The sequence below is a fragment of the Bos indicus x Bos taurus genome, chromosome 4, assembly GCF_003369695.1.
Source record: "Bos indicus x Bos taurus breed Angus x Brahman F1 hybrid chromosome 4, Bos_hybrid_MaternalHap_v2.0, whole genome shotgun sequence".
Lineage (NCBI taxonomy): Eukaryota > Metazoa > Chordata > Mammalia > Artiodactyla > Bovidae > Bos > Bos indicus x Bos taurus.
Window position 1 is genome coordinate 34,482,754 of NC_040079.1, and position 24,605 is coordinate 34,507,358.

General features: G+C 38.7%; 1 protein-coding gene across 1 annotated transcript in view; it reads right to left on the reverse strand.

Moving 5' to 3' along the window:
- Positions 1–24,605, reverse strand: part of KCND2 (potassium voltage-gated channel subfamily D member 2) — a 568,363-nt gene that overhangs the window by 10,829 nt on the left and 532,929 nt on the right. Inside the window, exon 2 of the mRNA XM_027539157.1 lies at positions 6,295–6,457. Coding sequence (XP_027394958.1) covers positions 6,295–6,457 — 163 coding nt within the window. The remainder of the gene's footprint in view (positions 1–6,294; positions 6,458–24,605) is intronic.

The following is a 24,605-nucleotide window of genomic DNA, read 5'->3' on the forward strand; positions in this document are numbered from 1 at the left end:
ATTCAGTTGAATCTGCATCCTTGAATTTCAAATTTGTTTTTGCAATTATTTTTATTCAATTGGCCAATGAAGTCCCTGTACCAAAAAACAAGGGCTCTCTTAAAAAAAAATCCTCTAATTTATCTTTGTTTACTGGTTGGACTTTGATAGTTCATTCTACTTTAAATCTGCTATTCTATATATGTCCCAGACTTTCATGGTAAGGGTCTGGTTTTTGCTTCCTGGGGAGCACTATTTGGTGACCGTTCTGCCCATACTAAACATGTCTAGCAAGTGTATTCAGGAAGCGACTGGAATGACCTGGGTAAGAACTTGTACAATTACCCTACAATGACTCTTTTGCTTTTTCTAAACAACCAGAGGGAGACCATCTCAGTCTCTAATCCCGGAATCTTCTTTTTAACAGAACAATTTTAATGATCTAGATTTTTTAAATGGAAAATGAACATGTCCGCATGATACAAATTTTGACACTACAAAAGTACGTGAAAAACAAAAGTCTCTCTGGGCTTACCTACTCCTGTCGTTCAGAGTCAACTACTGGCAAAATTTCTAGAGACATTTACCAGAAATATACTAGGAAAATAAAAGTAAATATATATATATATATATATTCATAAGTATGCATCCATACATTTTTATTCATTTGGGATGATTTGCCGCACAGCCTTCTGCACGCAACTGTTTTCATTTAGTACAGGTTGGACTCCTCCCATATCTCCACATATAGAGCCGCCTCATTTATTTATGCTTGTATAATATACCGCTGTAGGAATGAAGCATCCTTTAGGTAGAAAACCAATCACAATGAATTTTCAAGGCATCTTTTTTTTTTTTTTTGCTACTACCAGCAATGCTGCCTTCTTGGAACGTCATGATGAGCTGATCTGCAATTTCGAGAAGTAGAACTATTCCTAGGTCAAAGGGTATGCGTGCATGTGTTTCGTTTGCTAGGTTTTACCAAACTTCCCTCCAAAGTGGTACCAAGGTGCCTTTTTACCAACACCCACAGAATTTGACAGTAACACTGAGATGTTTGAAGCTCTCAAAAAAGCATTAAGATAGCATCTGGCTTCAACCTAACCCCTTCTCTCTTCCTCTGTGAATTTCTTCTTCCTGTGTGCCAATTCCAGGTTAAAATAATACTCTGTACAAAAATCATTTTATAAGTGATGCGAAAACTAGACAAATTTCACTGTTTGTTGGCACGACAGTGTTTAGATGACTCAAAATACTGAGACAATGCTCGAGAATGAAATTGGAAGGTAGAAAATGTTTAATTTGAAAAGCTGTGGTGTGCAGCCAGGATTTCAGGACAGACAATAAAACAACAGGAAGTGACAAGCACGTTTGGAAATGATTTAGAATTGATGTAATAATTCAGAAATAAGTAATAGAAATATACATTTGGTTTCCAGAAAGAGGTTATGGTTGAAACATCAATCCTAAAGTCTCACTGGTGTCCTGGAACGTTCAATGCCTTTTTTGCTTCCCTTCGTCCTTTGACCTTCCTCTTCCCCACCCTTTTTTTTGCAACCACTGCATGTAATTATATTACCTATATCATAGTTACTAGTCTCACCTATGTCTTTCTCCAAGCATTAGGCTCAGTATTAAGAAGTATTACTTTCTTTCACGAATGAGACACACACACTACTCAAAGATACCCTCCGACAAAGGAAAATGACATATTTTCCATAACAGAAAACCTACATGTTACAGAAACCACTACTGCAGAAGTAGTTCTAAGTTGAGGAAAAAAGAAACAGTTGAGTTTTAGTGACTGAATAGCCATTTAGTGACTGAATAGCCACAATAGTCAGGTACTGTGTTAGAAAAAGAACTGGTTTCATTCACGACTTTTCTTTTGGTTTACTACATACAATACTACAAGTTAATTGGTTTACTCGGTCTTGTGGAGCACCATGCGAAATGTCTGTTGAATGCTAGCCTTCAACCAGAAGATCAGAAATAGTAGATTGATAAACGGAAATAAGTATAAGGCATCACAATGCAAGACATGGTACCTGCTCTCAAGACATATTAAACTTCGGCTAGGAAGATACTATTCATGAAAAGATAAAAGTCAAAAATAAAGTGAGATGTATGGAAAGAGTAACATGGAAACTTATACTGCCATATGTAAAATAGATAGCCAAAAGGAATTTGCTGTATGGCTAAGGAAACTCAAACTGGGGCTCTGTATCAACCTAGAGGGGTGGGATGTGGAGGGAGATGGGAGGGAAGTTCAAAAGGGAGGGGATATGTGTATATGTAGGCTGATTCTGCAAGGAGATCCAACCAGTCCATTCTGAAAGAGATCAGCCCTGGGTGTTCTTTGGAAGGAATGATGCTAAAGCTGAAACTCCAGTACTTTGGCCACCTCATGCGAAGAGTTGACTCATTGGAAAAGACTCTGATGCTGGGAAGGGTTGGAGGTAGGAGGAAAAGGGGACGACAGAGGATGAGTTGGCTGGATGGCATCACCGACTCAATGGACGTGAGTTTGAGTGAATTCCGGGAGTTGGTGATAGACAGGGAGGCCTGGCGTGCTGCGATTCATGGGGTCACAAAGAGTCGGACACGACTGAGGAACTGAACTGACTGAACTGATGGCTGATTCATGTTGAGGTTTGCAGAAAACAACCAAAATTTTGTAAAGCAATTATCCATCAATAAAAAATAAATTAATTAAAAAAATAGAGTCAAATAGAATTGTCAAATGGAGACTAGAGATAGCAAGTGACATAAGATTTGGGAGAAAGAGAGATATGACTGCTAAGGGAAGGTTTCACTGAGAATGCAGGACTTGGGACAGTAAGATTCAGAAATCTGAAGAGAGTAAGAAAAGAGATTAAGTGTCTCTTCATATTCTGTCATTCTATCCTGGGGTGTGTGTGTGTAGAAGAGGATTTCTCTTGAGATACTGAACATTTGCTATTATAATTGAAAATGGCAAGTGCAGGTATGCAAGATTCTCATTTTTTACTTAAACCCTCCACAAAGTGGTTAAAACTTTGAGTACAGTATTGTTTGCATACCTATTTTTTATTTTGTATAAGTTTTTGCTTGAGCTTGGTGCTGGCAGTGGGATTACATATAAAAAATTTTGGCCTCAAAAGCATTTTGTTATTTATTATTCAGCTTGACTGCTACTTTTTACTGAATGGACATCTTACTTGACTGAATTTAGCTGGTTATTTCTGCATAACTTTGATATTTGTCAAATCACCCAGTTTCAGATAAATCTAAATTATTTTAGCCTAATAAATGTTTATTATTTTTTAAGACTTTTCTTGGGAAGGAAAATAGAAAATACCCTTTGGTGACTTATTTAGTTCCATATTTATCTTTCTTTCTTGGATAACTATGTTCAGTTTATTGGTCACAGACTATTTACTGAACTTGTCACTTTAAGTTATTATATTTGACTTTATTAAGCCAATTATTCTAGTAGTTACAGTATGTAAAATTCACTCATTATGGCAGAAACTTAGAATATAGAGATACTTTAAAGATTAAAAAATTCATACAACATACTTTTCAATTTAGTGTTCTTTTTAAATACCATATTTATTTATGCATTTTAAATTTATTTAGATAGAAAAGCTTCTCAAATATTCTAAGATTTTCTTTATCGATTTGCTTGTTGCAGATGACAAAATTTAAAAAATACATATATTTTGAATGTTGGTTTATTTGAAAATCATATTTGTATTTCCTACAGTTTTCATGCAGGTAGCTCTTTTTTTGGTGTTCAGAAGATGAATGATAGATAGCTCATACTAAAGAAGAAATTTCTAGAAGGGAGATGGATGGATGCTGGAGAGCTAAGCTTTTGCAGGATTTCTGTTATTGTTTTTAAATAATTTTTATTTATTCATTTATTTTTAGCTGTCCTGGGTCTTTGTTGCTGCATGTGGGCTTTTCTATAGTTGCGGAGAGTGGGGGCTACTCTCTGGTTGCAGTTCTGGGGCTTCTCATTGTGGTGGCTTCTCTTGTTGCTGAGCACGGGCTCTAAGACACCCGGGCTTCAATAGTTGCGGCTCCTGGGCTCTAGAACATAGGCTCAGTAGTTGTGGCCCACGGGCTTAGTTGCTGCATAGCATGTGGGATCTTCCTGCATTGGCAGGAGGACTCTTTACCACTGAACCACCAGGAAAGCCCAGACTTCTGTTATTTTAAACAATGCACTTGTGTGTCCAGTAGAGGGATTGTAGTGTGTGGGCAGAGACAAAGCTGTGGTATGTGACAAGGCATGACGGAGGCTGATTGTGGACAAAATTTCGCCATCTCTGTTTGTGAACAGTGTGACCCACAGGAGACTACAAGTGCCCAAGAGGGTACCTTTTTCTACTCCTCCTTGTTTATTGGATTGCCAGTTTTATTTACCATCATTCTCTACAATAACTAAAGACTAGATGCTTGTCCAAAAAATGGGGGATTCTGTAAAGGAAGAAAATACAAGGCAGAAAGAGTGATTCTTGCTAAAGAGAGCAGATCTCTGACAATGGACAAAAACAAATTCTCCGGACAACATGCTGTGTGGCCACACTGATTAACTTGCATTTCCAAAGAGTTACTTTATATGAGATTTTTATACTTTATATGGGGCTTCCCTGGTGGCTCAGTGGTAAAGAATCCACCTGACAATGCAGGAGACACAGGTTCCATTCTGTGGGGTCAGGATGATTCCCTGAAGAAGGAAATGGCAACCCACTCCAGTATTCTTTTCAGAGAAATGCCATGGATAGAAGAGCCTGGCAGGCTACAGTCCATGGTGTTGCAAGAGGCAGACATGACTTAGTGACTAAACAACAACAACAACAATACTGTATACTGTATGAAGTATAAAGTATACTTTTTATTTTACTAAAGGCATCAACACTGTTTAAAAACATGTTTAAAACCTTGTTCTAGAATTACCTACAAAGCTAGTTACAAACTGCATGAGAATCTCTCGTGGTATTTTATAGTTACACCACACTATCTAGATTGTGCATCCACTTTAGTCACAGTTTATGGATATTTAAAAAAAAACAAATCTATTCTTAAAGGACATGATACAGTATCCATGAAGAATCCTGGAAATCTAGCTCCATAGCCTTAAGGAAACTATAAAAGATTTCCATAATTATTTCTAAGCAACAAGGGCTCTGACTCTCAAGGTGATTATTTTAACAAAGAATGGGGAGAGGCTATGTGCTCACCTTTAGTTAACTTTTTTTGGGAGATATCTATTATAGTGTTTAAGTGTATGAACCTGGGAGCCAGGTGCCTTGGATTGAATGAGAGATTTCCAATTTGTTATGTAATCTTGGAATTTCTCAAATTTTGGGTAGTTTAGAATTCTCATCTATGAGTACAAATAGTAATAGTAAGTAACTCCTAGACTAGCTATGAAGACTACATGATTTTTAAAACATCTAGCCAATACCTCGCACATGGGAAGCCACCAATAAATAGCATTATATTATGCTTATATAGATTTATATACATTTGCATATAATCTTAATCTTATTGTGAGGTAGGTGTTGTTTTCTCCATTTCACGGATGCATATGCAACCTGTTTCCTCTGAGATGGATGAGGTCATTGATGTGAAGTTCAAAGAAACAGTAAAGTACTGGGCCAAAAATAAGACTCAGCTACTAATGATCAGATTTCTCCTACTTCCTGTGTCAACTATGGTGGACATTTGAGACATATTTTGGTGCCCTTTAATAGCCCCAGTCTACTGGAACCAGCTTGATCTCTGATGGACAGAGACTAAATGAATCAGATCTACAAATCTGATTCTAATAAAATTTGCCAAGAATCTATCATTGGTTTTACTGTTGTCATTAGTGCTACTCACCAAATATTTCTTTCTTCTCGTCTGTGGTTGCATAGTAGGATTATCTTGTTCTGCCAGTTCTAAAGTTACACGTGACCAAGTGACTTACTTGGGTTAATGCAATAGAGATGGAAGTGACTTGGCCCACTTCCAAGAGGAAGCTTTTGGGTCAGGCTGTGATTCATCATGTCCTTTTACCTCTGCTTGATGACTGCAGAGGTACATTGTTAAGATGGAGTTTCTATCACCAGAGTAATCTGTAGCATGATTAAGAAATACTCTTTGTCTTTAAGTCACTAAGATATTAAGCTTCTTTTTTACTGTAGTATAATTTAGCTTGTGCTGACTGATGCAACTATCGACCCAAACCAGAACACTGAATAGCCAGTAAGGGATTTTAAAGCTCACTTTACAGAGTGGGAGATGCTAAATCATGGTTGCACAGAACTGAATACTCACCTTTTGCGCTCTTCGTTTGTCTGCTCGTTGATTCTGGTGGTAGATCCGACTGAAGTTGGATACGATCACTGGGACAGGTAGAGCGATGACCAAGACTCCACTCAGTGAACAGATGGAACCAAAAATCTTCCCTGCTATGGTTTTCGGTACCATGTCACCATACCTTGGAATAGAAAAAAAAAAATTGTTTTAAGTCACAGAAAGTTATTTCCATCTTCTACAAATAGTTTTTAGCTTCCAGTCAAGTGATTTTTTGGACCAATCTATCTCTACTTCATGCTTCCTAGGTGGTAATAGTGGTAAAGAACCCGCCTGCCAATGCAGGAGACATAAGAGACATGGGTACAATCCCTGGGTCGTGAAGATCCCCTGGAGGAGGACATGGCAATCACTCCAGTATGCTTGCCTGGAAATCCCATGGACAGAGGAGGCTGGCAGGTTACAGTCCATCAGGTCACAAAGAAGCAGACAAGACTGAAGCGACTTAGCAGGCATGCACACATCTGTACTTCATGGCTAAAACATACATGGTTTAAGACTTCAATAATCCAGGCATCATGAATATCTGAATATAAAAATTACCTTTTGTCCTTGCAGAAGCCAGATGATGTAATGAGAGCTATTCGATTTGTCCTTTACATTACATGGCATTGTTCTTTACATTTATTTATAGTCACTATTTCCATGCTGAATGTTATAGTCTAGATAACACTCTTTTCCACTTAATTTTTTTTTTTCTACATTGGACTGGTTATGAAATTTAAATAGAAAAAGTGGTACATCACATTCCTTTCATCAGATATAATGTCTTAAAAACTTGAACTCTCCAAGGTCCCATTAATCTTCATATATGAAATACAATGGCCATTTCTCCATGATTATCTTACTTAATCTCTTATTTATATTTGATTGGTTTTCTCTTTAGTTAAAATACTTTCTATCGTCTTCAGGGTTAGCACATTCCCTTAGTGACCTTCTACCTCACTGGCTGCTACTTTTCCATCTCCTTTTCTGGCTCCTCCTTTTCTCTTATCTGATTTCTAAATCTTAGAGTAATGTCAGTCTCAGGCTCTTATCATCTCAGTATTAACCCTCTTCCTATGTGATTTTATCCAATCCCATAGCTTGAACTATCTGTACTTTGAAAGTGAAAGTCACTCAGTTGGGTCCGACTCTTTGTGACCCCATGGACTATACAGTCCATGGAGTTCTCCAGGCTAGAATACTGGAGTGGGTAACCTATCGCTTCCTGATCCAGGAATTGAACTGGGATCTTCTGCACTGCAGGCAGATTCCAGGATTTCCTGGAATCATATTTGTTGTCTATATGCTACTGACACACTAATTTACATTGATATCTCTGATGTTTGTCTTGAAAATCACACTCATCTCTTCAGTCGTTTCTGCTCTGATTATTCCTACCACTAGATGTTTAAGAGCCTATTAAGGCTTAAATTAGCCAAAAAGGAACTCTTATTTCCCTAGCTTCCTCTGCTGCTGCTGCTGCTGCTAAGTCGCTTCAGTCATGTTCAACTCTGTGAGACCCCATAGACGGCAGCCCACCAGGCTTCCCCGTTCCTGGGATTCTCCAGGCAAGAACACTGGAGTGGGTTGCCATTTCCTTCTCCAATGCATGAAAGTGAAAAGTGAAAGTGAAGTAGCTCAGTCGTATCCAACTCTTAGCGATCCCATGGACTGCAGCTTACCAAACTCCTCCATCCATGGGATTTTCCAGGCAAGAGTACTGGAGTGGGATGCCATTGCCTTCTCCCTAGCTTCCTCTAGCCCCTTCAAATCTATTCCTCTTGCAATCTACCATTTCTAGTTAAATGGAACCACAAACCACCCAATTGCTCATATCAACACTGAAAAAACCACCCTATCCTCAGTCCATGCATCTCAGTACTCAGCTAGCCTTGTTGACTCTGACCAAACCAAATTATATTCCATTTGGGTCTCTTTCCTCAACCAGAGCCAGGGATACCACTTCTCACTTGAATTCTCTTTTCTACATTTGCCCCATTACAAGTTACAATTCACACCACCATAGCAGCGAGGGTTATGGCTTTAAAAATGGAGTTTGGGCTACTGCTACTTTATTTAAACCTTCTAATAAACTTGAAACTAGAATAAACCCAGGTTCCTACTTTTGTCTCCAAAGGCCTACATCCTTCAGTTAGTTTCTGGCTATATTTCACACTGTCTTCCATCCAGCTCCCCGTCTTCCAGCCACATTGACCATCTGATTTCCTATCACATGGGAAGCCCCTAGATCATCATTATGCAGGTTGAGACTTAAATGTCTCTCTTCCAGAAGTTATTTTCTGGCCACATTCCCCATAGCGGTATTATTTTTTCACCCAAGTCTTTCCCTAAAACATATTCCCATTTGATTACCTTTAAAGGACTTATTAACACATGAAACTTTCTAATTTGTTAATGTGAAACAATTTCCTTGGCTCCCCACATACTCTGCTGACATGAGATTATAACCTTGATGAGCTGCAGTTATTCTATTTTGTATCTCACTAGCACACAGAAAGTTCTTCCTAAATATTACTTAAATGAATATGTTTTCACTACCTTATTGATACAGAGTTCTTCTAACAGTTCATTGTTGGGGAAGGGGACAAGGAGGAGTTTTTTTTTTTTTTTATTGAAATATAGGTGATACGCCTGGTATTAGGGATTCTTTGGTGGGTCAGATGATAAAGAGTCTGCCTGCAATGAGGGAGACACGGGTTCAAACCCTGGGTTGGGAAAATCCCCTGGAGAAGGAAATGGCAACCCACTCCAGTATTCTTGCCTGGAAAAGCCCATGGCAGGAGGAGCCTGGCAGGCTACAGTCCATGGGGTTGCAAATAGTCAGACACGACTGAGTGACTTTGATTCACTTTCACTTTCAGGTGATATGCAACACTATATTAGTTTCAGGTGTACAACCTATCGATTTAATATACGCAGTTTTATTGAGATATAAGTGACACAAAACATTCTATTAGTTTCAAGAAGGAGATCTGTTATAGCATTGCAGAAGTTACCCGGCTGCACCTTTGAAGTGCCAACTACTCCCTGTTTGCTTCAGGGCTTTGGGGTGCTCAGTGCACTGAGAGTTTAGTCCTTAGAAACAAGGCACAGATATTGGAATCCAGACTCAAGGACTTTGGGAGTACTTGGGGATACTCTAACTTGAAGAGTGATCTAGGACATGTCATTCTAATTAACACTGTTTTTTGGGCATTTATATGTCAATATGGTGCTCAGATGATAAAGAATCTGCCTGCAATACAGGAGACCTGGGTTCAATCCTTTGGCCAGGAAGATACCTTGGAGAAGGGAATGGCAACCCATTCCATTATTCTTCCCTGAGAATTCCATGGATGGAGGAGTCTGAGGGGCTACAGTCCATGGATTGCAAAGAGTCGGACACGACTGAGTGACTAACACATATACACGCGGAGATGGAAATTGCAGAACTGGCTCAGGACAGGCTGCTGAGAGTGACCACAGGCTGTACTAACCAGCACCACATTTGCTGACCCTATTCCAGGCTCTGGTCTTTTGCTTTGAAGGCCCAATGATTCACTCTTGTCCGTATTTGATCAGTAGTTGAGCTAATTCACTATAACTGAAATTCATACACGGTTTTGGCATCAATATGACAGAATTGATTTACATTAAAACAAAACAAAACAACCCAGCCCAAGAACTTGAAACAGACTGCATCCATGTGAAACAGGACCTCTTTCCATAGTCCATCAGGGAAGCTAAATCAGAATCTGAAAATGATGTTAGTAAGGAAACAATCAAAACTAAACGAATGTAGATGGTGAGCATAAAAGGCTTGGGGTCTTTCTTGCCATAAGGATATATCAGTGGAAGATTAACTTTTTATACCATGTTTGCCACAGATCACATTGAGTACCCAGCCATGGTTTATAAATATCTTCTTTCCTTTTGCACTGACTATGCGTGGGCTCTGAAGAAGTCTTTAACACACATCCCCTTCATATGTACATGCATACATAAAAGCTGCTTTTCAAAACAGAGATTTGATTTTAATGTTTAGCAATTAAGATCTCAAAAGTCTCTCAGAAGAGAAAGTAAATAAAAACCTAATTATTTGTTATAGCCAGAGAAGATACAGATTAAGTCCATGTAATTAAAGTAAACCTTTAAAAATATAAGTAAAATAACTAAATGAATCCATCATATACTTTTTCCTGCCTCTCTGAGATTTTTTAAAATTACTATTTCTTAACTAGTTTTTAAAATTTTAGGCTCATTATATCATCCTGCAGGCAGGGCCAGCATACTTGTGATTATTAGAAAAAATAAACGGCTGGCTGAACCCAAAGCTCAGTAAGATGTTAAGAAGAGTGGGGATTAGTAAACTCAGTTGGCAGCTGATGGTGGTGATGGGGTGGGGGTAATCATGCTATCAGAAAGGCTGCACCTAAAAGAAGGGAGAAAATAGATTCTACGGGATTCAGTCAAAGAGATGCTGGGCCAATTGATAAAGCAGGTTTCCATGGGAAAGAAATTTTTGATGAGGTGTCTGGGATTCAACTAGAAAAATAATCACTGCAAATCCTTTTTGAATATAAATAGAGATTATAATTTCGGAGAAGGCAATGGCACCCCACTCCAGTACTCTTGCCTGGAAAACCCCATGGATGGAGGAGCCTGGTAGGCTGCAGTCCATGGGGTCGCTATGTCAGACACGACTGAGCGACTTCACTTTCACTTTTCACTTTCATGCATTGGAGAAGGAAATGGCAACCCACTCCAGTGTTCTTGCCTGGAGAATCCCAGGGACAGGAGCCTGGTGGGCTGCCGTCTATGGCGTCACACAGAGTCAGACACGACTGAAGAAACTTAGCAGCAGAGATTATAATTTGAATAAATAAAGCAGAAAGTGAACTTACTACTCAGAGGGAAAAGACGGGTAAAATGAAATATCTTGTTTGTACTGTAACAAAAGGGGGAAACGTAAGGGTATGAACCAGCTTGCTGAAAGTTAGCAAATTCCCATCTAGAAGGATGCATAAGGGAAAAGAGGTAATAGACAAAAAAGGGGTGGTTTAATGCCATAAAGCTCTGCTAATCTGCATCAAATACAATTGTATCTATTATTTGCCTTTGTCATATTTGTTTTTAAATCCGAATTTACTTTATAGTCAAGAAAGCATAAGCGAATGCTTGAGACGACTGGCCAGCGTGCTATGATTATGTGGGAAGAAGCAGGGAGAACAAAATCCTCATTGGTGGGAACACCTCTCAATGTTTTACTCCTGGGTTCCACAGATCTTTCCCACATAATAGAAAATTAGGATGGAACTTCCCTGGTGGTCCAAGGGTTAATAATCTGCTTGGCAATGCAGGGGACATGGGTTCAGTCCCTGGACTGGGAAGATTCCATATGCTGAGGGCAACTAAGCTCATGTGCTCAACTACTGAGCCCAACAGTCCTTTACAGCCCGTGCTCCAAGAGAAGCCGCCACAGTGAGAAGCGCATGCGCCACAGCAAATGGTAGCCCCCAGTTGCCGCAACCAGAGAAAGCCCGCGAGCAGCAACGAAGACCCAGGGGAACCAAAAATCAATGAAAACAAAGAAAATTAAGATGATCCTCAAGGCCATGGAAGATGGCGAAAGCACAAGGAAGCAGAAGGGGCAGGATATTAAGACCAAGCAGCCTTGTGATTATGTGTGTAAGGGCAGCCCAAGGCTTGGGTGATCCCAAAGGAACACCTGCTGCCTCCGTCCACACGCCCTTTGGCACTAAATGTACTTTTCTGTCAGTTCTACTCCCTACCCCTCTCTCCTTTTTACAATTAAACTGCTATTGATATCTTTAATATTCAAAGCACCTTTCATTAGCTTGACTGTGTTGGAGAATCATGGAAAAGGCACAGTATGATTTGTATATGTTCTTATATTGTCCATTTGGTTTCTCTTCTCACTTGGGAAGGGGTTCCCAGGTGGTGTTATTGGTAAAGAACCCATCTGCCAGTGCAGGAGACCTAAGAGACCTGGGTTTGATCCTGGGTTGGGCTGATCTTCTGGAGGAGGGCATGGTAACCCACTCTGGTATTCTTGCCTGGAGACTCCCATGGTCAGAGGAGCCTGGTGGGCTACAGTCCATAGGGTCGCAAAGAGTTGGACATGACTGAAGTGACTTAGCATGCACGCTTGCTTGGGAATGACCTTGAGAATTGAAACAGGTAATTTTTATTGCAAACTTGTAATTGGGCATAGAATCTGGTAGGGAAGGGAAACAGTTTGCTAGCAAAACCAGCTGCTTTCCTTTGTTTCTATTCCTATTCCTACTGGAGTAGTCAAACTCCAATTCTTACTAAGAAGCTAAACAGCATTACAGACCTCAGGAGTAATCTCTTTGAAATCCAGTGGAAGAAAGGCTTAGCAGAGAAAGCTTCCTCATGAGAGGTGACACTTATAGTGGCTAAATGATCATTTTAAAATTTATATATTGCCTACAATACTGCCCATCTTTTAATGATTATTCTTATCCTAGGCAACTTGTATAATGGTTGGTATTTTATTTTTTATCATATAAAAACACATCTCACTTTGCCCAACTCCTGATGTTTACATTTATGCTAAGCCCAAAAGTATTATATAGTCTATTCTTTCTGTCTTCTTCAGATTTTTATATTAGGTCTCAAGTCTTCAAAAATCCATTTTCCTAAAACAGTTACATTAGAACATTACAAAGATGTGTTTTTGTTTCCACAGAGACATTTTTTTTTCGATATGTAAATAAAACTGATTCAAAGACTATAAGAGGCCTCTAAGGTCAAGTAAGAAAGAAGAAAACAGTGGAGAGAATAGCATCATATAAAAGAAAAACTATCAATAAATTTTACACAATGAAAAATGAGCAGACTTGAACTTTATTAATGGAAGGGACGCTTTCCCGATACATCTGCTTTCCTCTCTTCTAACTTTCCCTTCTTTCTCCTACATTTACCATAGAGAGTCACCGTAGGTTCTTTCTGCTCCTTTTTCACCCTGAGCATCCGCCAAACTTTATGTTTATTGCTCCCTTTCCTCCTTATATCAGTTAAAAGGTACAATATAGGGGTATTATTCACATAAAATGTTAATTCTAAATATGTACTTACAGCCCCCTAAAATACTTGGTTAAAATTAAATATTTTGCCATATGTGAAAGATCATATTGAGTGGAGGACCAATTTCTCAAGAATAGTTTCAGTCATTGGTTCTTGAAGATTTTAATCTCAAATATTATCCAAAACTTTCATGCTAAGTACTTGAATTCTGGAATGCACTCAATGCCAAAAAAGTGGTAAATCTTGTTAACATAGACAATCAAACAGTGGTAAATCTTGTTAACTAAGACAATCAAATGAATATATCATCTATCCTTTGTCCATTTATCTTTCCAATTTATCAAGTAATACTGAAATAGATGCGAACGTGGATAATTTTCAAGCATAATACATTGCAAACCAAATTTTACTAATATCTACTCAAACTTTCCATTTTTGGCATTTCTCCAGAAATCAGATGACTAAATACATTTAGATCTCAAATGGAGAACAATTTCCTTGAATTTTTTTTACACAGTGCGAACACAATACTGCTAGCTTCCTAGTCCTATTCATATAGCTTCTATTTTTTTCTTCTCTTTTCGTTTGGAGAGCATAAATGTAGGCTCATTGGATAAAGAAGAAATGTTATATAAGGCAAACCTCCCCAGCAAAGGCATGACTTTCCATCTGTGAAACTCTTTCCCATGGATAACAAGAAAGAAAACAAAACCCAGGAATTCTGTGAATAATTATAAAGGTAGAACAGATCTTCGTATAACAGGAAGGAAATGCTGATTTGAAAATAAACCTTGATGCTTACTGTAATTCAAACTCACTCTCCTTTTTTCTTCCTTATAATGAAAAAGTCTTAAATTGCTAGTTATCAGAGACAGAGTGAATGGACTCTGTGCAGCTGCATTGAAGTCCAGAACATCCTGTACATTGTATAGGGCAGGTGCTGGTTCAATAAAGACTGTATTTTACTATGTTAGAGTAAAAAACCCCGACATTTTCATATCAGACATAAACCAAGATTTGGGGATACAAGTATCTGAAAAATTTTGTTGCTAAGTCATGTCCAACTCTTTTGCAACCCCATGTACTGTAGCCTGCCAGGCTCCTCTGTCCATGGGATTTCTCTGGTAAGAATATTGGAGTGGGTTGCCATTTCCTTCTCCAGGGAATCTTCCTGACTGAATTTCCTGCACTGGCAGGCAGATTTTTTTACCAGTGAGCCATCAGGGAAGCATCTGAAAAATAGATACCTGCTATGATTATGATATATTTGAATGCCTCACTATCCCCACACACAATTCATAAGTTGACATCTTAATGCCCCTTGTGATGATGTTAAGAGGGGGGCATTTGAGAGATAATTAGGTCATGAGGGTGAGGCTCTCATGAATGGGCTTCATACTTTTATAAAAAGAGACCCCACAAAGCTCCCTAGTCCCACCGATTTGTGACGATACAGAAAGAAGGGCTGTCTGTGAACCAGGAAATGGAACTCACCGACCATCACAAAGAATCTGCTGGCACCAAAACCTTGGATTTCTCAGCCTCCAGAACTCTGTTGCTTATAAACTACCTAATCTGTGATATTTTGTTATAACAGCCCAAATGGATTAAGATGTGTAACAAAATAATTAGAGGAATATAAGTAATATGTATAACAACTTCCTCGTGAAAGCAGTTAGCTATGTGTGTGTATGTGCATAGGTGTGTGTGTGTGTGTGTGTGTCTGTGTGTGTTGTAATTACTGATTTTGTGTCTGAATTTTTCTCCTAGATCTGACTGCTCTTCTGAGTTAGACTGAGAAATAATTTCTTCTAACCTGGAAGCTGGATCACTTCTCAACTAATAATTCAACCCCTTAGGGTCTCAGTAGCTATGTTATTCATGAATTTTTCTGCCATCAACTTATTATTCTAGAAGGATCACAGTTTGATGGATAATTTTTATGGTAGCTGCAATGTTTGCAAATAAAAAACAGCTTAAAAAAAAAGCGTTACTATATAACACCTGCTTATGGTACAGAACTTGTTTGCCAGAGGGGTCCTGGTATTACTTTGACAATAGACAGATTTCTCTTTGACATGTTAAAATCAATGTTTGCCTAAAAAGAGCTGCCTTGATTTTGCTTCCACCTCTCTTCCCGTAGGATCAATCACTATACTATCCTGGCTGTGTAGAAAGTTTGACATTTTTTTGGATTATCTAACATATATAGTTATTTCAAGTAATCTGTGTACTCTCTTGTTTCTTTAAATTGAAGCCAAAAATTTGAGCTATTTTTAAAAAGCGTATCTTTCTTTTTTTCTTTTTCTACTGTTTACAACATTAATAATCTTAGCATAACCCCACACTCCCTTTATTGGACGTTCCTAGCCAGGAGTCCATGGATTCTTAAGGAACTCATGGATAAAATTCAGATGAGTCAGGGAACTCCATGATAGTCTCAGTCTTCATAGGCATTTTACTGAAAATTTTTGAAGCTTTTATTGAATTATCACAAGTGGAGTTTCCAAATAATGTTCAAAATTTATAATTTGATTATTTAAGGGCATATCAATTGTCAGTGTAAGCAATTTGAACACACACTGCACAAAGGAAATGCTGTAAAAATCACAGCATTATTTTATAGCTGCAGAAATACCATATATCCACTAGGGGGCATAAAAGCCTAAATGAAAGTAGAAACCAGGATCTTTTTTGGTTTTCACAAACTGAAGGAAAGAGAGAGAAGTATTTCCAGTAAATTGCCTGCACCGATTCCTTATCTTTGCCTACACACATTCAATATTTAGGATATATCTTGGGCATTTTATTCCTCTGGAAATAGTTGAACAAGACAAAAACCTTACCAGTTTCACTGATTATCTATTTTTAAGGTGCTTCCAAAAAGAGGGACCAGAATTCTGACAGCATGTTCTATTTCTTGTAGAAAGAGAAGTAAATTTCTGTAATGTGAGATATCACTAAAGTATTATTTTCAATAAGAAGCCCTTTAGCCAAGACTTTTAGTGAAAAAATTAGGGGAAATTAAAGGACCAGGTTTGGAAATTAAAGGGGAAAACTGAGGAGATGAGGGAGATTCTTTTAGCACATTTATTCCCGTTTATGCACTAAGCTCTCAACGTGAGATTTCAGTAGGGCTTACTAACCCTTTCTCCAGCTTGTGCCTCTTTCAAACACAATTTTTTTTTTCTGACTTCTTTCGTTTTCTCTTGTTTTTAGCCTACTATATGATCAAATGATACTTTAAAGGCTACAAATAAAGCATATGATTATGACCCAGTATACTGATAAAACATGTTACCCAAGTGAGTATCATTAGTAAAAGCCTTTACAAATCTTTAAAGAAAATTTTTTTTTTAACTTTGAAAGAATTCTTGTCAGAGCCCACTTTCTCATACTGTATTCTTTCTTTTTTAAAAAGCTATGAAAATACATGTACCATTGATTATTGTGAGCATGCATATAGAAAAACAAAACAAAACCAAACACCTGGAGCTGGCTTGCCCAGCTGTGGGACCACCGGAAATACTTTCCCCTGCTTTTGGAGCCTAGTCTTTGTTGCCTGGAGCTATCCTTTCACTCTCACATATCTTAGAGTCTGATCATGTCATTCTCCTGCATGAAAGCCTTCATTGTCTCTCCATCACCTGCAGGAAAAAGCTCCAGCTTCTTAGCATGATACACCCAGTTCTTCATGACTCTCCCATCCCATCCTCCACCGCTCACCCCACAAACCTTATATTGTAATCGGAGCAAATAACTTTGTATTACTGAAATGTACTAGGAATGTACTAGAGGAATCCTTCCATTCTTCTATCCTTTGTATATATTGTTATTTCTAGAATACTCCCCTTTGCATAAATCCTTTGGGTGAACTCCTAATTTTCAGTGATAAAGCTCTAGCATCAATTCTTATTTGAAGAATTTCTTGACAAGTTTCTCTGTCCAATAAAAGTAATATCCTCTGTCTCAGATGCCTCCCATGTTGCTGGCAATTAATAAAGCACAATTAGTTTTGTACAGGTCTTTTTTCTCTCACTAAACTAGGAGGTCCAGTAGGTCAAGGATCATGTCATATTATAAACCCAGTTTAGCACAGACCTTGTCCAAGAGCTGAGCAAGTAGTTGAAACTCAATAAATGTTTATGGTTTAAATAAATCCTCCAGGGAGAGCCTGATGGTAAACAATAAATAATGGGAGGGAGTGAAGGTGAGTATACATCTCCTGCTCTTATTTTCTCTTAACCAGATTTCCTTTTCTTCTCCAGACCCAGCACCAACTCATCTCCTCAATTTGTCTAAATTCCTCTTCAGATACTTATATGATGTGCCCAGAATAACCTAGTTCTACCCTGTCAATTAACCTTACTTTTTATACCCAGAGGAATTATTTTTAACCTACATGATTTTACATGAACAGAGAAGTCAAGAGACCTGACACTTTTCAGTTCCTACCCACTTTCCATTGTCACATGCTTAACCAACATATATCCAGCCAGAATTTCAAAATACAAACCCCCTCAAATTTGACAGATTTTGCAATCCTCAAGTGCCCAACAAGTTGAACAAATATAACTCATGCTTCTCTGAATCTCACATGTCATCCTAGGAGATGGCTGAGTCTTTCCACATCTCTGTATTCTACTTGAGGATGCTGCTAATCTTAGATAGTGAGCATTGCCCATTTTTCTTAACAAGGTCTATCTGCTTATGCCCTGGGAGTATATTGGAGCAGATAGGCTTGTCTTCCATCAGAAGATAGTTAATACTTCAAGCAAAGTCAAGGTCCCAGCGAATACCTGATCATTTTGGCTGTGGGCTGATGTCACCAGTTTTCATAGTTTTGTGTGTTCTGGTTGTGCATCCCAAGGGGTTTCATCTTTAACACTGTCAGAGGTACTCTCACACTGGGAACTTTCTTCAGTTACCTCCTGCTGTTGCTTCCATCTCTTCCTGTCCTTTGAAAGGTAAATCTGTTGGAGGAAGTGCCCCACTGTTCCTGTTTCCAAGTCACTGCTGCTACACTGCAGGCTGCCACCCAAGGAGACAAATCCCAAAGCCATTTGGACAGTTCTGCTCGTTAAGTCTGTTTTCTTATAACCAGCCACTGATATCTAACACCACCAAAATTATTCACTATTTACAATCCATTCAGACTCCTAAGTGCCTTTGTCATGGGAAGAAGGAGGAGTTGGTCTCCAGGAGCTTGCTTGAAGCCTAAGTCTTAGAGGAGAATTCAGTTGGGCAAAATAAAAGCATGAAGTGAAGATGTTTATTGTGAAAGTTTTTATTTTTTTCCACCTGAGTTTATAGTCTAAGACCTGTTAGCTGTTATAGGCCTCAAGGTACCTTTGAGATGTCTTCAAGTATTTACATATTTTATTTTGAGCCATACTTTAAAAATTACTTATAGATTATCCAGTAATGACCTAACACATCTTTTGTTTCTAATTCTGCCCAGGAAGGCTTAATAATTTTGCCACATATTATCTAGTTCTTAAATTTTACAGAAAAGAAGGCGCACAGTTCTAATTATACTGGACATAAGATGTGCTTAGGGAGTCAGGTTCTGCTTTGGCAGCTGCAGCGTCTCAGGAAACGGTGATGCTGCAAACACAAGTTGTGTCACTGCTGCCATCTAGAGGCTGGGAAGTCCAAGGTCAAGATGCTGACACCTCTAGTGTCTGGTGAGAACCCACCTCCTAGGTCAATGATGGCTGTTCTTTTGCCTTTTGTGAGGACCAGGCAGCAGAAGGGAAGGAGCTCTTTGGGGCACTAATCCTGTTCATGAGGGCTTTGCCCTCATGACCTAATCACCGCTCAAAGGCCCCACCTCCAAATACCATCCCACTGGGTGTTAGGATTTAACAAGTGAATTTGGGGAGGAGGGGCACATTCTGTCTGTATTATCTAAAGGTAATCCCAGGAATGGCCTGGCCCCCCTCACTCAGCTGACCATGGGCAGAGGCTGGGCTTCTCTTGTCTTGTAGGGAAGGTGAGAATTCAGTTTGGAGCTCATCAACATGGAGTAGTTTCTCCAAGTCATACAGCCAGGTTGGATGCCTGCCTTGTAACTTCCCTATCTATGCATCACTCAGCCTGGTCACTGACCAGGAAAGCTACTTCTTTCCTGTTAAAAGTTTCAATATTCTTTAAGCATAAATAATTTAATACAATTATGCCTCATGTAAATAGTCACAGCTGTTTAAATACAAAAGGAAGTGAGACTGGAGGAGCTGTGATTTAACCTCCCAAAGACAGCCAGGTATTTCTGGTCTTCAATTTAACCTAGAAAGTTTCTATATCCTTAAACAAACTTTGATTTTGATGAGACTCCAAAGACCTATATTTACATTAGAGATGCTTTTGGAGAACAATTCTATTCTGTTCAATGTGAGGCAAAGTTATTTCCTACAATTGAATGAAGATACTATATTCATTTTGTGTTTAGATTCTTTTACCTCTTCTCAGGATAGTAAAGCATTGATGAAATCATCCTTTTTTCTTTAACAGTAAGAAACAGTAAATTTTAAAATTTATAATTAATTGCCTAAGTTGTATGTACAGCAAATTTTAAATTTTATAATTTAACAGTAAATTTTAAAATTTATAATTAATTGCCTAAGTTGTATGTACAGCAAATTTAAGGAAGTTCTGCTTTATGTTATTTAATGACCTTGATAAGGATATAATAGTTACATGTTTCCCCAAAATATTAAACACCCACCCCTCATTACACAATCATCCTTTTAAAAAACTTAGATGGTGAAAAATTGCTATAAATTAATTATTAGACATGTTTCAAGTCTAATCACATCCCCTGGCACACTGCTGCTGCTGCTGCTGCTAAGTCGCTTCAGTCGTGTCCAACCCTGTGCGACTCCATAGACAGCAGCCCACCAGGCTCCGCTGTCCCTGGGATTCTCTAGGCAAGAACACTGGAGTGGGTTGCTATTTCTTTCTCCAATGCATGAAAGTGAAAAAGTGAAAGTGAAGTCGATCAGTCGTGTCTGACTCTTAGTGATCCCATGGACTGCAGCCTACCAGGCTCCTCCGCCCATGGGATTTTCCAGGCAAGAGTACTGGAGTGGGGTGCTATTGCCTTCTCCCCCACTGGCACACTGCTACATGTTAAAACTTTTTGTTTTATCTATATAATAGGCAGAGGGGAAAAAAGCTTGTATCCAGTAATATAACTTAGATCTTTTTTAAAATTTTGTATTTTGTATTGGAGTATAGCCAATTAACAATGTGGTAACAGTTTCAGGTGAACAGGGAAGAGACTCAGCCATACATATACATGTGTTCATTCTCTCCCAAACCCCTCTCCCATCTAGGCTGCCACATAATATTGAGCAGAGTTCCATGTGTTAAAAAGTAGGTCCTTGTTGGTTATCCATTTCAAATATAGCAGGGTGTACGTGTCCATCCCAAACTCTATTTTTTACCCCATCCTTTCTCCCCCTCAGGAATCATAAGTTCATCTCTAAGTCTGTGAGTCTCTTTCTGTTTTGTATGTAAGCTCATTTGTATAAATGATCATTTTTTTTCTACTACTTACGTAAGTTAAGGCCTATTCTGAATAAACACAAATGAAGGGTCTTAAATAAACATAAGTCTCTATCTCTATAGTCCTAACTGGTCAGATTTCAGTATGAAAATTCACCTGTGTTTGCATTCTGATAGGATCTAGCTTAAACAATTTAAAATGAAACAAAATGGTGCATCTGTTAAAACATAAACCAACTAAGAAGAAATTCTATAAAATATTATTTGCCTGAGGTTTCATTTTAAGGAAAAGAGGAAACAAATTATGTAAAAATAAGTTAAAACTAGAAATTAAAGTTTAAAAAATTCCAGAATATATCCCACATTCCAAGCATATTAATATTTTTGTTACATCTCTTTGCATTTTCCTATCTAGTTAATTTTCTGGAAATGAGATTAGATTATAGGCACAATATCTCACTTTTAAAATACTATTGTTTGTATTCAAGGTCTACGCAGGAAAGCAGAAGCCACCTCAAGTATTTATAAGAGAATGGACTTAATGAATGGAATTATTTTCATGGTGGGGGAGCAGACAATGGGGGTGGGTTGGGGTGGGGTGGTGGGTTTGCAGAGACAGGACTAAAGGTTAACCCAGGGGGTGGTAGCAGGAAAAGGAAGGCATTCCTTTTCCAAGGGATCTTCCTGATCCAGGGGCAAAGGAAGAGAAAGCTTGCTGACCTCAAGAGCAAATTCCTAATGGAAGCTGGGTCCTTAGAGCCTCTGAGAAGAAAGAGCCACTGAAGAGGGTTAGCTGCTGCCTTAGAAGATGCAAAGAAGGAAACCTGACTCCTCTCCCATCCCCTTCCAATCTCCCATTGGACAACCCTGCAGAACATCAGATCACAAGCCAGCCTGGGAAATGAAGCCCACTAGGTTCTGGGAAAGATTGAAGGCAGAAGGAGAAGAGGGCAATAGAGGATGAGATGGTTGGATGGCATCACCAATGCACTGGAAGTGAACTTGAGCAAACTCGGGGGGATGGTGAGGGACAAAGGATCCTGGTGTGCTGCAGTCCATGGGGTTGTGAAGAGTCAGATGCAACTTGGCAACTGAACAACAATGGGGTCTAGCTAGGACTTCCCAGGTGATGCTAGTGGTAACGAACCCTCCTGTCAATGCAGGAGACATAAGAGATACAGGTTCGATCGCTGGGTCAGGAAGATCCCCTGGAGGAGGGCATGGTAATCCATTCCAGTATTCTTGGCTGGAGAATCCCATGGACAGAAGAGCCTGGTGGGCTACAGTCCATAGGGCCGCAGAGAGTTGGACACAACTGAAGAGACTTAGCATGCACCCACAGGGTCTAGCTAATAAAAGGCAAAATCCAACTTGAAGCTAGGGCTTTTCCCCTCCAAACAGGTCTCTGTGCATTCACCACAGCACACTGCTAAGGTCCATCCTGATTTCAAGTTATTATGACCCAAACACAGACCTGTTTTTTGGTTGACTGACTCCAGAACTCCCCTAAAAGCAGCAAATTACATTTGACCAGAATTAGAATCCTGGTAGTCAGACTGATAGAACCTCTCTGCATAGCAGTGCCACGTGTCATGTCATGTCATCCTGCTTTTGGAAATGTCATAAGCACATCAGGCTTCGTACCTTAAGGAATAAGGGGCAGTCGGACCTCCTGCTAGGGCAGGCTTGAGGCTTTTCAGTTTCTATCAAAGGTGTGTGTTTCAACCCACTGTAAACTAAAGAACCAAAATGTCCATTTGGACAGAGTGAGGGGAAAAAAATGCCAAGCATAAAGCAATCTTATAAAGATGTCCAATTAGATCTGATGATTGTAAAATGCTCTACTTGTATGATACTGGGCACAGTATGTAATAATATCTGGTCCCTTGGGCCTTCCAAGCCTCGTGGTAAGTAAGTGCTGACAAGAGGCTCTTCATTAGAATAAATCATTTCAGAGTTGCATCCTTCAGCAGATCATTGGGAATGCCATTAGTAATAAATTAAAGCATATTTTAAAGGCAGGTGAAGAGATGTAAAAACAAATTGCCTTCCCAGATGAAGAGAGTTCCACAATTTAGTTGTTTGTGAGGCTGTTTGTAGCAGAAGCATCTGCTTTGGTTGTTGTTATTTTTGTTGTTGTTGTTTATTATAGTAATGAAAGTCTACAGCTAAACATGATAGAGCCTGGCTGTTAGTTATAAATTTGAGTACAGAAAAAATATTCTTATGTTTAAAAGTGAATATAAGATTGTGGATGTGGGTTTTGGCAATAAAATGATAATATACAATGTGTGCTTTAAATTAAAAACAAGAAAGAATATAGTGGTTCCATTATAGATGTCATTAACATGGATAGCTAGAATAGTCTCTTAAAATTTGTTTGACAGCTTGCTGTTTCTACCACTAATGAGTGTTTAAGATAACTCTATTTACAGTTGTAGAGTTAAAGCCTTTATAACACAGGGCCTTAACCTCAAAGAGCAGTCACTATGTGATCAACAGTGCTTGATTTTTCACTTTGAGAAAATGAGGCTGAAACTTGAAACAGCATGAGTAACATTCCTTGAAATATTCTTTAATACATTTGCTAGTGGTTTTACGCATACAAATAAAATTGTCTGCTTGGATAAAAGCACTTAAGGTAGTGAACTTCCACATATAAAAAAGAAAAAACTAAGTTAAAGTGAATGATAAAAGCTAAAAGCAAATGCTCCTCTTAAATCTATTTTCTTCCTTTCTTTTCTCTCTCCCTTTCTTACTCAAAAATTTATAAAGTTCCTATAATGAGTGAGGTACTGATAATAAATTCAATACTTGGTTCTTTTTTCTTCCCCAAAGATCTTATAGCTGAGGAAGAAAGTTAGAGTAATAAATAAACAACTGAACTCTTGCTATTTCAGGTTTCTAAATACTTGTGTATTTTTTTCTCTTACCTCCAAGATGCCTGAGGTTATTGTTTGCAATGTTTTATTTTATCTAACTTCTACTGAAAACGTCATTAATTATCTTGTTTATACCTCTACTATTCACACTAAGAAGGGATGTCCCAATGGTTTTCTTTATTCAACACTAAAGAATCTCTTTTCCTCATAGGCAACTGTGTCTGAACTATTTTTCAAAAGAGATGTAAATAATGTCATTTCGATCCCTGGATGGGGAAGATTCCCTGTAGTAGGAAATGGCAACCCACTCCAGTATTCTTGCCTGGAAAGTTCCATGGACAGAGGAGCCTGGTGGGCTACAGTCCATGGGATGGCAAAGAGTTGGACATGACTGAGTGACTGAGCACACGTGTGCACGGACACACACACACACACACACACACACTATTTCTTATATGCTCATTTAGAGCCCTCTTCGTGTAAAGGACAAGATGATGATATTTTAGGCCTTGCAGGACATGTGGCTTCTATAACAACTGTTCAAAGTGCAAACACAGCCCTAGAGAATCCATAAATGAATGAGGCTAACTATAATCCAATAAAAATTTGTGTCCATAAATAAATAAATAAAAACTGTATTTATGGACCCTGAAATTTGAATTTCATATAATTCTGTGTCAATAAATATTCTTCTTTTGATTTTTCTCCCTAACAATTTAAATAAATGGGCTTCCCTGGTGGTTCAGTCGGTAAATAATCTGCCTGCAGTGCAGGAGACCCAGATTCAATCCCTGGGTCGGGAAGATCCCCTGGAGAAGGAAATGG